The sequence below is a fragment of the Equus caballus genome, chromosome X (genome assembly GCF_041296265.1).
Source record: "Equus caballus isolate H_3958 breed thoroughbred chromosome X, TB-T2T, whole genome shotgun sequence".
Taxonomy (NCBI): Eukaryota; Metazoa; Chordata; class Mammalia; order Perissodactyla; family Equidae; genus Equus; species Equus caballus.
In genome coordinates, this window is record NC_091715.1 from 116,031,630 (window position 1) to 116,045,945 (window position 14,316).

The 14,316-nt window shown below is 40.8% G+C and overlaps 2 protein-coding genes across 5 annotated transcripts in view; one reads left to right on the top strand and one right to left on the bottom strand.

The window, feature by feature from the left end:
- UBE2A (ubiquitin conjugating enzyme E2 A) overlaps positions 1-14,316 on the top strand; it is an 81,038-nt gene that overhangs the window by 35,367 nt on the left and 31,355 nt on the right. The window lies entirely within an intron of this gene.
- The window catches only part of STEEP1 (STING1 ER exit protein 1), a 55,220-nt gene that overhangs the window by 28,248 nt on the left and 12,656 nt on the right, over positions 1-14,316 (bottom strand). For 3 of the 4 annotated variants that reach the window (XR_011435026.1, XM_001914739.6, XM_070258299.1), the window contains 5 exons: positions 11,723-11,764; positions 9,996-10,134; positions 9,097-9,186; positions 8,398-8,490; positions 7,104-7,196 (listed from right to left, as the gene is read on the bottom strand). Coding sequence is in view for 3 of the 4 variants with exons in the window: in XM_001914739.6 (XP_001914774.1) it covers positions 7,134-7,196; positions 8,398-8,490; positions 9,097-9,186; positions 9,996-10,134; positions 11,723-11,764 (427 nt within the window). In the remaining variant the exon portion in view is untranslated. Of the gene's footprint in view, positions 1-4,875; positions 7,197-8,397; positions 8,491-9,096; positions 9,187-9,995; positions 10,135-11,722; positions 11,765-14,316 lie in introns of those variants that run through there. The other variant, XM_014729133.3, reaches the window with a different exon arrangement.

Here is a 14,316-nt window from a genome sequence, read left to right on the forward strand (position 1 = left end):
TATTGCCACGATCTGGAATGCTTTCCTCCAATCTTTACCTGGCTGACTCATTCTCATCCTTCAGGTCTTAAATGACTGAAATGGCTCCTCCTCAGAGTCCATCCCTGACCACCCATCATTCTCTATCAAATCACACTATTTTAACTGGTCATGTTCTTTTCACTTGTTTGTCTGTCACCCCATCCCCAGAATGGCAGCTGCTTTGTTCTCCACTATGTCCCCAGCTCTTAGGGCATTATCTACCACATAATAGATACCTAATATGTATCAGTTGAATGAATAAAAGCTTGTGGATTAGCCTTAAGCAGGAAGAATGCCACCTCTTCCTCTGAGACTAAAAAGAGAAAAGGATGGGAGCAGATGCAACTAAGCATGCCCCTATGTTCTTGGTGCTCAGTGGGGGAGGGCAGTTATCTGCTGAGAGAGAGGGCTTGCAGGCGGAGAGGTTTGGGAAAGTGGTAAAGGCTCTAAACTGTTCCTGAGGGAAACAGGAGAGTTGCTGACCCAAAATACATAACAGAAGGACTGACTAGCTGTAGTGAGAACCCATCTGATATTGGAACCATAAATTCATGTCAAACTCCATTCATTTATAAGATATGGACACTCATCTATTTCAGTAAAAGATCAGAGAAAGCAGACTGTAGGACTGATTCTAAATTGCGAGCTTGCACGGCAAATGTGATGATATTAAAAGGAAGTAGGATTTATCTATTTATTTTTTCAATTAAGCATGGTTGCTGTAATAGAAATCAAGTCCAGAGTGTTAATCAAAATGTTTGAGGGCCAGCCCCATGGCCCAGTGGTTAAGTTTGTGTGCTCCACTTCGGCGGCTCAGGGTTTCACCGGTTTGGATCCTGGGCGCGGACATGGCACTGCTCACCAGGCCATGCTGAGGCGGCGTCCCACATGCCACAACTAGAAGGACCCACAACTAAAAAATACACAACTATGTAGTGGGGGGCTTTGGGGAGAAAAAAGGAAAAATAAAATCTTAAAAAAAAATTTGATAATTAGGAATCATTGGCAGTGGCTTAAAATATTTGGGCAGAAGGCTATTATCCTACAGATTTGTGTAAAAATTTTTTTCAAAAGAACTATAGGTCTGGCCTGTGTACACCTAACTGTAATCGTCATCACTTTAATGAAGTGTTGTTGCCTCTCCACCCACTTCCCAGACCTGCTGCAATTCCGGACTGGTTTACCTAGAGACCTTTGAACCAAGAGATAATGCGTCTCCTTAACATTGCCAAGTATGTAATATGAAGTTTCTTTATGGCCCAAAAAGTCTTGCAGCTATTTACCAGAGTTACTGTCAACCAAAAAAAAAGCAATACTCAGGCACTGGCTCTGGGGAGCCAGAATGCCACTGTGAGACAAGTCAGACTGGGGGCTCAGGGCATGAGATCAGAGATGAACGGAATTTCAGCCGGAGTTCATATCAGAATAGGCCTAGTGAGTTTGCAAATATACTCTGAGATTATTTTCCTTGTTTAAAAGAAGATAATGTTTACAATAGCACCAGAAAAAAATGAAGTACTTAGGTATAAATTTAAGCAAAATATTTGCAGGATCTGTACATGAAAAACTACAAAACACTGATGAGAGAAATCAAAGATCTAAATAAATGGAGAGATCTACCATTTCATGAGTTGAAAGATGCAATATCATTAAGATGTCAATTCTCTCCAACTTGACCTTTAGATTTTACACAATTCCAATTAAAATCTCAGCAAGAATTTTGGAGATACCAACAGAAGTTGATTCTAAAATTTATATGGAAAGGCAAAGGAACTAGAATAACCAAAACAATTCTAAAAAAAGAGCCAAGTTAGGGGCTGGCCCCGTGGTCGAGTGGTTAAGTTCGCGTGCTCTGCTGTAGGCGGCCCAGTGTTTCGTTGGTTCAAATCCTGGGCGCGGACATGGCACTGCTCATCAAACCACGCTGAGGCAGCGTCCCATATGCCACAACTAGAAGGACCCACAACCAAGAATATACAACTATGTACTGGGGGGCTTTGGGGAGAAAAAGGAAAAAATAAAATCTTTAAAAAAAAAAAAAAGAGCCAAGTTAGAAGAATCATACTACCTGATTTCAAGACTTACTATGAAGCTACAATAATCAAATCAAGATAGTGTGGTCTTGGTGCAAGGATAGACAATGTACAGAAGAGAAAGTCCAAAAATATAGTCAACTGATTTTTGACAAAGGTACAAAGGCAACTGAATGGAGAAAGGAAAGTCTTTTCAACAAATGGTGCTGGAAAAACTGGACATCTGTACACAAAAAAATGAACCTCAACACATGCCTCACACCTTATACAAAAGTTAATTCAGAATGGATCATAGAGCTAAATATAAAATATGAAACTTCTAAAAGAAAACCTGCATGGCCCTGGGTCATGAAAGGCACTACACTATTAAGAGAATGAAAAGACAATCCACAGACTGGGAGATGTTGCAAATCACGTATCTGATAAAAGATATATTTAGACTATATAAAGAGCTGTTAAAACTCAACAATAGGAGCTGGCCCAGTGGCACAGCAGTTAAGTGCGCACATTCCACTTCTTGGCGGCCCAGGGTTTGCTGGTTCAGATCCCAGGTACAGACATGGCACCGCTTGGCAAAAGCCATGCTGTGGCAGGTGTCCCACATATAAAGTAGAGGAACATGGGCACGGATGTTAGCTCAGGGCCAGTCTTCCTCAGCAAAAAGAGGAAGATTGGCAATAGTTAGCTCAGGGCTAATCTTCCTCAAAAAAAAAAAAAAAAAACTCAACAATAAACAAAAACCCAGTTTAAAAATGGGCAAAAGATCTGAACAGACCCTTCACCAAGGAAGATATACAGGTTGAAAATTAGCAAGCAAAAATATGTTCACAACAACAAAATCAAATAAGCCAATTAAAAAATGGGCAAAGGACTCTTCTCCAATAGACGCTTCTCCAAAGATAATATACAAATGGCCAACAAGCATATGAAAAGTTGCTCAACATCACTAATCTTAGAGAGATGCAAATCAAAACCACGAAATATCACCTCATATCTATTAGGATGCCTACTATAAAAAAAAAAAAAGAATAGGAAGCATTTGATGAGGGTGTGGAGAAACTGGAGCCCTGTACATTACTGATGGGAATGCAAAATGGTGCAGCTGCTGTGGAAAACAGTATGGTGGTTCCTCAAAAGATTCAACATAGAATGACCATGTGATCCGGCAATCCCATTTCCAGGTATACACTCCAAAGAGTTAAAAGCAGGACCTTAAAGAGATATTCATACTCTCATGTTCACAACAGCCAAGAGGTGGAAGCAACCTGAATATCCACTGACAGATGAATGGATAAACAAACTGTGATATATCCATACAATGGAATATTATTCAGCCCTAAAAAAGAAAGAAATTCTGTCACATGCTACAACACGGATGAACCTTGAGAACATTATTCTAAGTGAAATAAGCCAGACACAAAAACACAAATACTGTATGATTCCTCTTATATGAGGTATCTAAAGTAGTAAAATCCACAGAAACAAAGGAGAATGGTGGTTACCAGGGGCTGGAGCGAGGGTGAAAGGGGCAGTTGTTGTTTAATGGGTATAGAGTTTCAGACTTACAAGGTGAAAAAGTTCCAGAGATCTGTTTCACAACACTGTGAACATACTTAACACTACTGAACTGTGCATTTAAAAATGGCTAAGATGGTAAATTTTATGTTATGTGTTTTTTTACCATAATAAAAAAAGAAGAAAAATATGTTCAACATCATCTGTCATTAGGGAAATGCAAATTAAAAGCATAAGATACTACTGAGAAACTGTCATAGATCAAAGGAGACTAAAGAGACGTGACAGCTGAAGGCAATGCAGGATCCTGGAGCAGAAAGAGGACCTAGTGGAAAAAATGGTGACATCCAAATGAAGCCTGTAGTTTAATGTTATTGTACCAATGTTAATTTCTTAGTTTTGACCAATGTCCTCCGCTTTTATACAGATTTTAGTCTGCTATGGCTGCTAAAACAAAATACCATATACTGGGTGGCTTAAACAGTAGACATTTATTTCTCACAGTTCCAGAGACTAGGAAGTCTAAAATCAAAGTGCTGGCTGATTCGGTTCCTGGTGAGAGCTCTCTTCCTGGCTTGCAGATGGCCACCTTCTTGCTGTACCTCCACATGATGGAGGGAAAGAAAGAGAAAGTGCAAGCTCTCTGGTCTCTTCTTACAAGGGCACTATCCCATTATGAGGGTCCCACCCTCACGACCTTATCTAAACCTAATTACCCCCCAAGGCCCGTCTCCCGATACCACTACATTGGGGGTTAGGGCTTCCACACAGGAATTTTGGAGGGGGCCACTGTTCAGCCCACAGCATTACATAAGATGTTAACATTACAGGAACCAGAGCGAAGCGCATATAGGAACTCTCTGTACCATCTTTGGAACTTTTCTATAAATATGAATTATTGAAAAGATTTTTTTAAAGTTTATAGAAAAATCAAGGTAGGAAGAGTTAAAGGTGCTGGTGAGAGGAATTCAGACCATCAATCACAGGGTCAGCTTGAGTCAAAAGGAAGAGAGATGGTGGTAGAACCCCAACACTGGGAGAAAACGGAGGATCAAGGCTCCACGACATTTAAAACAGGGTTAGCTTACCGTAGCGTAAGTGATGCTTTTTGTTTTCCTGGAGGAATATAGAATATTAAAAGCTCAAGTGTAATGGACTGTACTTTGCTGAAACTGAGCGCAAAAGAGGAGGAGGCAGGTGAAGAAGCAGCAGAATAACACATCAGAGAAATGAAAAAGGGAAGATTTTTCCATAAGGAAAGGAAGTAGTCCACAGTGGTAAGGCTCCTAGAATGGTCAACACAAGCTAGTTTTTAAAAAGCTTTTTAATTTGTCTTAATAATGACAATTCCAAATATCACCAATTATTACAGTGGAAACATTTTGCTATTTTATCACAGTTGATAATTTGCAAAAACCATCAAAAAATAGAATAAGACTCTCCAAAATTTCAATACGCCTCTTTCTACTAACATTAAAACACTGTACTTGTGGCTAAAATACTGTAAGTAAATACAGAGAATAGAGACGCTATGTCATGTTAGTTTAATAACTATTTCAGCAAAAGAATAAAACATAACGAAGAGTATATGCTTGCTTGGTGCTAATGACATAATGATTTGCAGTCTTAACGATGAAGCAAAATGCATAATTTGAACCAGATGTTGAAATGGTTCAGGAATAGCGTCTAAGGACAGATATTTCAGAAAATATGCAGACAAATAACCATACATTTGCTACAGCGGGTCCTCTAGGCAAGTGTCTTTACATTGCGCTTTATTTGGTTTCTCAAAATGAAATTGTGGTCTGTTCTCAATAATATATTTTCAAAAATCCCACAGGAGAAGCAGTTCAGCATAATTCTACAGTCAGATTTCTGGCTTTATCACTTACTGGCTATGGGATCTTGGGAAATTTATGAAACTCTCAGTCTCGGAGTAGTCATTTGTCAAATGAGAATGATAATAGGTAAACCTATTTTATAGGATTATCGTCTTGTTTAGAGTAAGATAACACCTGTAAAGTGCTTCTCATGGCACCTGACACACAGTAAGTACTCAATAAAAAGTAACTAGTATAATTATCATTATCAATACTACTATTTTTTATTATTACCACTAATAAAATAATCACCCTTCAAATCTAAAAACAAAACAGGTTTAGTGGAAGTGAGTGTATGAAAGTAGCTTTGATAGGAGGTTGTGGTCAGAGAATAGAATATTGGGTTTCAGAGGTGGTGGAGACAACATCCAGGCTGTGGTCAGGGGAGTTTGTGGCTAAAGTGGAGTGAAGTTTGTGAAGGCCCTTGTTTGGAGTTGAGGTCAAGGAATCATGAGGAGGTTATGGTTGGTTACCCACATGATGCCAAATTCTCTCTCTGAAGGAGGAGAGAAAACGAGGTGGAGAGGAAGACTCAGTTGCAAAGACCTCATGGGATGCAGGAGAATAACCGGGAAGATGGTAACACAGTCCCACCCCAGGCTTTCCCAGGACCCCCACCCCTCTTTCTTCCAGTTCTCACTAGCTCACATCTACCCCAACTCCAACCTACTTTTCCTTCCAAATAAGGAAATCAGGAAAAAAGCCAAGAAAAACATGCTGCTATTTCACAACAGCACCTCACATACACGCCTTGGGCACCTAATAAGTACAACCCACTGTATATAATACAAGGAGGTTAAAACATCCTTTCTGCCCCAATACCTTGTCACACAGCTGGACAGATAAAAACATGGATGCAAACACTCCATACTGATCTCACTGACGCAGCATGGCACTCAAATATTTATATATAACACTCCTCCACAAGTAGCAAATGTGAATAACAGATACCCAACAGACACTTTTATCTCAGTCTCATTTCTTACTCTATGATGTCCCCCCCATGCACCCACACATGGAAGCAGCACTCTTAGCTGCCTGACAGGATGACAGCTCCCTTGGGTTGCTTATTGAGACCCCATTTTCATTCAGAACTGAGCTATCTTACTGGCTCACCTATAGCTTTAATATTTGAAGTAAAGGAAGCTTTATGCAGATTCTGGCTTTTTATGGATTTTCTCTGACTGTAGAGAGATTCAAACCATAGCCAATACCTGGTAGTCTAAGAATAAAGACAGAGTCACTTAAAAGGATCTGACTTGCTGTAACTTTAAATATAATTCAGGGTGCTTTTTTTCTGTGACACATCATAATATTTTTTTCAAAAATCTTTAAACATTTTATTAACTTTGAAAAAGGAATAAGAAAAGCTACTTTAGAAACTAGAGATACTCAAGCACTGACCTATTCATAGGGTTTATACACAGCTGAAGAAGTTTACATCAAATGGACAAAAAATAGTACAGAAGACCTATATGCAGAAAGATTTAGAAAAATCCACCTCTAGAAAGCAGGTCAGATGGACTCAAAGACCTCACTGAATGTAGAAAAATCAATGGGAAGCAACGTAAAGCCTTCTGCTGGGACATAAAGGTAGGAACCAGTCCATGTAGTCAAGAAAAAAGTTACTTTTCCTCCTGATCTAAATGCTTGCCTCCAGTCTGGATTCCGAGAAAGGTCCTGATCATTTGAACTGGTTGTCAATCAAGGTCCCCTTCATTTTCGCTTTTTTGGCTTCCAGTTCAGCCTGGAGAGGAAGAAAAGTATATGTTCCAATACATGACACAAAATTCTCATTTTCCTTCTTTATTCTAACTGTCCAAACACTATCCCTTAATGCTTATTTAGTATACAAACTAGAATAGTGGCTCTAAAATCGTTATGAATCTCTAGCCACTGCTTTCCAATCTTTCCGATGTTATGGCACACACAGAAAATGACATTATCTGTACGGCAAAACGGGGTAAATACACAAGGCTGTGGCCTAAGGCGATTCTGCGGCCCCAAGACCCCTGACGGGCCAAGGGACTCAACATCGTGAGACACCAGTATCCTAGTCTGGCAGAATAGGAAGTAAACACTGTTCTAGAACAGTGCTATTCCAAGTTCTGTGGACTATGCAAGATATGCACAAAAATTGAGAGTAAGCTTTTAGGAATTTTTATAGCAATTTGACAGAGTAACAATTAAATAATTTAATAAGAAGAATTGAGGCAAATTCATTTTTACTGCATTTTATAAATTACAAATCTGTTCTTGACAAATAGGAAATTTAAAGAAAAAAGAAAGCACTGGTCCTTCATCTCAGAAAATTTGATAAGCACGGCTCTAGACCACTATGGCAGGGTAAAGCAGCTCCCCAGACCCACCACCTCTGTCAGGGAAAAGTCCTCCACAGTCACCAGAATAGACTGGTATCCCTTTTGATGAGGCACCAAGGCAGTGATGTCTGATATTCAAGAAATATCCTAAGTAAATTATCATCAAGAAAACAAAAATGCAGGCACCATCATATACAGATGTGCAGACTCTACGATGAGCCCATGAATAACGCAGAAATTGGTGGTGGTACCAGTGCTTTAAGAGGCAATGACCAGCCCCAGTCCTGGTCCTGCCAATGTAGCACTATCGTACGCCATCACCTCCTGGGACAGTGTCCATGAATCCGAATCTTTAACTCCTGATCTTGGACCACAAGTAGCAGATTTAAATATGATTCTAGTTAGGACTAGCTAAACAAGTACTATAATTTAGGGCCCACATCCTATGAGCACTACTCCGGAGCAGGGTATAACAACAGTCACAGCCCAGGGTTAGATGCCTGGCAGCAAACTACAACAGTAACCCCCGACAGAACTCCCACAGGATTTTCCAGACGGCCGGCGGGTCTTTCAGACCAAGAAATCCAAATAGTCAAGCCCCGCACCTTGCCACCCCAGGCCACTCACCAGCTCTTGCAGCCGCCTTTTGCTCATGCCTTTGCGCTCCAGCTGTTTTTCAATAACTTTGGCGTTCTGTGCATACGAGTCAGCAACTTCCCTCTGAGGGGAAAAAAAAGTGTCCTTAAACCAGCAGTCTCACCACTGAATAACAACAGACCTTAAGTGGCAATTTATACAACTCAACTATGAAATTATTACTAAAACGGCAGGCCTCTGTTCCCATTCAATTCTTCAGCTTTTCAATAATCCAGGAGAGTTCAGGTTCCAACCGAAACCATTTTTAAAATAACAGATAACACCTCTCTGTAGACATCATTATCGTGAAGTACCATAAAGGTAATTGCTGCTAGTGCTAAGGACAGACTCACAAACCATCAGAGCTGGACTGGAAGGGACCTGAAATCGTCGAGTCCAGTAGTTTTTAACCTGAAGAGGGGTGAGGGATTTGCTCCCTAAGGCATCTGGAAAAACAGTATGAAAAAAATCACGGATCTAGTCCAACTCCCTGGTCCTCATTTTACAGTTGTCCCTGAGATCCAGGGAAACAGGAACTAGCCCCGTGTCACAGAGTTTCTTACTAGCAGAGCAAGAGCAAGGCCTGCGAGCAAAGTTTCTCATTATTCTGCTACTCAGATGCTCAGTTCTACAGTGCCCTTTCCTTTTGCCACCCCCCAATCCAATCCCCTTGAGAGCAGAAGCACTTACAGCCTCGATCTCCTCTTCCTCTTCATCGATAGTAGACACAGTGACAGAGCTGAACTTGCCCATATCTTTAGTCCGTTTGGTCATCATCACCTGGAGTCGCAGGAAGAGGAATCAGACTAGTTCAGCACAAGAGGCTCTGGGAGTCGTGGGGGTGCGTGTGCTGGGGGGACGTGAATGCACTTGCCCGGGTGTCGGGGGGTGGGGAGGGGCTGTTGGAAGGGACATCCCCTCTTTGAGACAGGCTGGCATATCTAAAAATGCCAATGTTTTTATTTGCATTATATTTTTCTAACATTTGTCATCAAGAGTTTTTAAAGTATATTTAAAAATTAGCCTGATTCATTCTTTTTAATTGGTCATGCTGGAAAAAAAAGAAATTTCAAAGGAAATAAATGTGAATAAAAACCATACAATTTCTTTTTTTTTTTTTCAAGATTGGTTCTGAGCTAACATCTGTTGTAAATCTTTTTTTTTCCTTCTTCTCCCAAAAGCCCCCCAGTACATAGTTGTATATTCTAGCTGTAGGTCTTTCTAGTGCTGCTATGTGGGACACTGCCACAGCATGGCCTGATGAGCAGTGCTAGGTCCGCACCCAAGATCCAAACCAACAAAAACCCTGGGCCGCCAAAGAGAAGCGTGCGAACTTAACCACTCGGCCACGGGGCCAGCCCCAAAACCATACAATTTCTAGCTTTACTCATAGGACAGCTGTAGGAAAGAAAAAAGAACACATAATAGATGTTACGATTCTGTAACATCTGCTTATACACAAAATGGCATTCTCTTAAGGAAGAATGCGTGCATAAAGGGCAGTTTCTCATGCACTATAATCCTACTTAAAAATTTCAGGCTAAATCTGTAGCTATGTTAACCAGTCTGTCTCCTTCGATGATAATTACCTTCTTAGGAGGCTCTTGTTTCTGAGTATATATATTTGTTTTCCCAAAACCCTGGCCAAACTTGACTACTGCTCCATCCACAATGAAGGTCACGGGAGCATTCTTCGGCTGGGACTGGTAGAAGAGTGGCAGTCCACACCTGCAAACAGCAGACTCAGTCTCCGGGAGGCCTCAGACTCCAAATCCCCAAAACAGTGACTCGCAAAGCGTGCTCGGGCTCTGGGCATCTTTGTGTTTGTGGCACAAACGGATGATTAGCTCTTCCCAGTGTTTCCCAAAATTACTTGATAAGAATCACTGAGGGTGCTTGTTGAAATTGCTGATCAGATTGCTAGGTCCCTCCCTAAGAAGACCCTGACTCAGCAAATCTCGGAGGTGAGGCCTGGGAATAATCCGTCCTTTTCCTCAGCACCCCAAGTGATTCTTACTGTTAGGCAAGTTTGAGAAATGCTGGCTCCTGCTTTCCACTTAAAACTGCTGCCGTTCTTCCCAGAAGTCTGGGTAACTGGTTTGGGGGTTTTGTTTGGTTTTGTTTTGGCAGTGTCAAGAGGCAGTGTAAAGACTCCGCTGCAGGGGGTCAGCAAACTACACCCTGTGGTAATCGCCATAGTTTCTCTGCTTGGTCATTTTTACTATCGTTTTCAGCTAAATGAAGTAGACCTATAAGATACGATAAAAGTAACAGAATGAATCCAGTGTGGCTGTGAACTAAAATGCATTCTTAGCCATTTCCCTGCTTTAATTCTCCCAGTCTGAGTCTTCTGAGGGCTAAGACACAGCTGTAGTTACATCAATAAGATTAAATTTACTATAGCTTAATAGTCTCACTATTAACAACCTAAAGCTAGAAATATATATAAAAATATATATTATATATATATATAAATTGCTTTAAACAACACTAAATTTCTTGGGTCTGTGGTCCTATAATAGGCTTTATAAAGAGGTCTGGATGAAATCACGCTAGGTTACATGGACCAGACGACCCAGCAATGCCACTCCAAGAGAGAACACAAGTTCCCACCAAGATTTATACTAGAACGTTCACAGCAGCTTTCCGTATAACAGCCCAAACCGGAAATAACTCAAATGCCTTTCACAGTTCACAGTTCAACAAACTGTGGCGCAATGGACAACTACTCAGCAATAAAGAGGAACAAACAATTGAGAAACATAACAACTTGGATGAAGCCCAAAAGCATTATGCTAAGAAACCAGACGTAAAAGAACGTAAAAGATACATACTGTATGTAGCAGAGCACACAGTGCAGGATTTACATAAAATTTTAGGAAAGGCAAAGCCATAGTGACAGAAGGCAGATGAGCGATTGCCAGGGGTGAGGAAGGGGACAGACTGCAAAGGACACACGGGGTACTGGAAATGTTCTGTATCATGGGAGGGCTGGTGTGAATGACTGTATGCTTCTGTCAAAACTCATCAAATTGTACAGTTAAGAAGGGCAAATTTTATTATATCTAAATTACATCTCAATTTAAAAAATTATACTATGTTAAAAAAAACCATTTTGGGTGCCAGCTGGTCAGAGACGTAACGTTCACTATTCTCTTCGAGCAGCATATCGATATTTGTGTAGTTGAAGTTTGAAGGCAGTTGAGATTATAAGAATAAAGACATAACAGAGAATCATATCCAAATAATTCTTTCCCTAACACATTTCTGCCTCTACTTGCTTATGCTCGGAGAAACCTACACTGTTAATACTTACTTTGCACACTTTTTCCTGTACTGTCGTTCAATGCCTTCAGGCCTGCACAGAAAACAGAAGGTAAAAAATAGATATGAACAAATCTCATAAATCACCAACCTCATTCTCTCTTTTCTTCAAATGCTAAAAATGGCCTTTCAAGGTTTTCATTTCATAGATTAACTCATTAGTTTGAACATGTATTAATTTTAAAGCATTCCTTCTTTCTATAAGCATTTACTGAGCCCCTAACATGGGTCAGGCACCTCCCTGACAGAGCAGGAGGAGCAGCAGTAGTTATGGTCACAGTAATAACAATGACATCAACAACAATAATAACAGTGGCAAGCACTTGTATAGCTTGTATTATGTGCCAGGAGCTGTTCTAAAGTGAACATGTATTAACTGATTAATTCTTACAACAACGCTGTGAGGTAGGTCAGATTATCATTCTCATTTTAAAGATGATGGCTCCTAAGTACAAAGCTATTACATGATTTGCCCAAGGTCAAAGAGTTAGGAAGCAGAACAGGTTGAATTCAAGCTCAAGAGCCCACACAACCTTAGATAAGCTACCCAGAGATAAAAAGACTCTTCCACCATTCCAGTTGCTTAATGGAAACCTGGGACTCGTCCTGATTCTTCTCTTTCCCTCATCTCCCACACCTACTTCATCAGCAAATCCTGGGGGTTTTATCTCTAAAAAAATATCTTCAGGGGCCAGCCCTGTGGCCGAGTGGCTAAGTTTGCATGCTCCACTTCGGCAGCCCAGGGTTTCGCTGGTTCGGATCCTGGGCACGGACATGGCACCACTCATCAGGCCATGCTGAGGTGGCATCCCACATGCCACAACTAGAAGGACCCACAACGAAACATATACAACTATGTACCGGGGGGCTTTGGGGAGAAAAAGAAAAAATAAAAATCTTTAGGGGCCGGCCCCGTGGCTGAGTGGTTAAATTCCCACGCTCCGCTTCGGCGGCCCGGGGTTTTGCTGGTTCAGATCCTGGGCACGGACATGGTACCGCTCATCAAGCCATGCTGGGGCGGCATCCGACATGCCACAACTAGAAGGACCCACAACTAAAAAATATACAACTATGTACTGGGGGGCTTTGGGAGAAAAAGGAAAAAAAAATCTTTAAAAAAAATAAAAGATCTTGAGCATGTCTACTTTTCTCCACTTCCTGCCACCATCTTGGCCCAGGCCACCAGCATCTCTTCCCTGGACTACGACAGCAGTCCCTGGACAACTTTCTGACTGGTCTCCTCACTTCCTCTCCCCTTGTTTGTTTCACTTTTTTAATAAGTGATATATGCACACAGTATACATAAGACTATAAAATGAAAAGTAACTATCTTCCCCACTCATCCTCCATCCACCCACTTCTCTTCCCCAGAGGCAAATACTGTTTCTGGCTTCTTCTGTTCATCTCAGAGATAGCTGGTGTATATACAAAGAATTCTTACTGGTATATAAAGAAAAGATATATTTTTTTCTTTTCCTATTTAGACAAATGAAGTATAACTTATACTACTTTTTTGTTCACTTAAAAATGTACCTTGGTTAAAATATATATGCATGATCTTTCCCAATCAATTCACAAAGAGTTGCTTCATTTTTCATAAGGGCTGCATCGTATTCCTTTGTATGGATGAACCAAAATGTCTTTTATCCGTTGGATAAATTCCTAGAAGTATCCACTTAAATTCCGATAGATATCGCCAAACCACTCTCTAGAGAATTTGAACCAATTTACACTCCCACTGCCAATGAGAGTTCTTGTTTCCTTATGGTCTCAACAACACAGTATGGTATGAAAATGCATTACTGCCAATTTGGCACGCGAAAAATGTGATCTCATAACTTGCGCTTCTTTTTTTAAAGAGTGAAGATAGGTATCTTTTTATATATTTAATAGGTATTTGTATTTTCTTTTTTGGTGAACTGTCAGTTCAGACTCTTTATCTAATGAGTTGTCTATTTTCTATTAAGGAGACTTGCAAATGTTAAGGGGCCTTGCAAATATTTCTTCCCTAGTTTGACGTTTGTCTTTGACTTTTCTCACCATGTGAAAATTTTAGATTTCCTGTGGCCAAATCAATCGTGTTTGTGGGTATGATCCTTAGGCCTCCCTCCCTCTAAATCCATATCTAAAATAAAAATTCTAATTGCTTACTCTGGAATCTGCTTCTGCTACTCTCTCACTCCAAATCATTCTCTAAACAGAGGCAAGAGTGGCTTACCAACACAGCTAGAGTAAAATCCAAACTCCTTACCATGGCCTTCCCGGCACTGACTGAGCACAGCACTGGGCCCCCGCCTCACCGCACACGTCCCCTCCCTGCCTCACCACGCACTAGCCACACGGGTCATCCTTCCGTTCTTTGAACACATTAGTGCTTGCCCACCTCTGGCCTTTCACACACGCTCTTCTCTTTGCCTGGAATACTCTTCTCACCACCTTGCCAAGGGTGTCCTATTCTCATCTTTCATGATCTCAGTTCAAATATCACCTAGTCATAGAGGCCTTCCCTGACCACCTTTGCGAGGAGGTTCTCATGTGATTCTCTATGAGCCTTTTGTTTCATTCATACGACTTTCCATAATCATA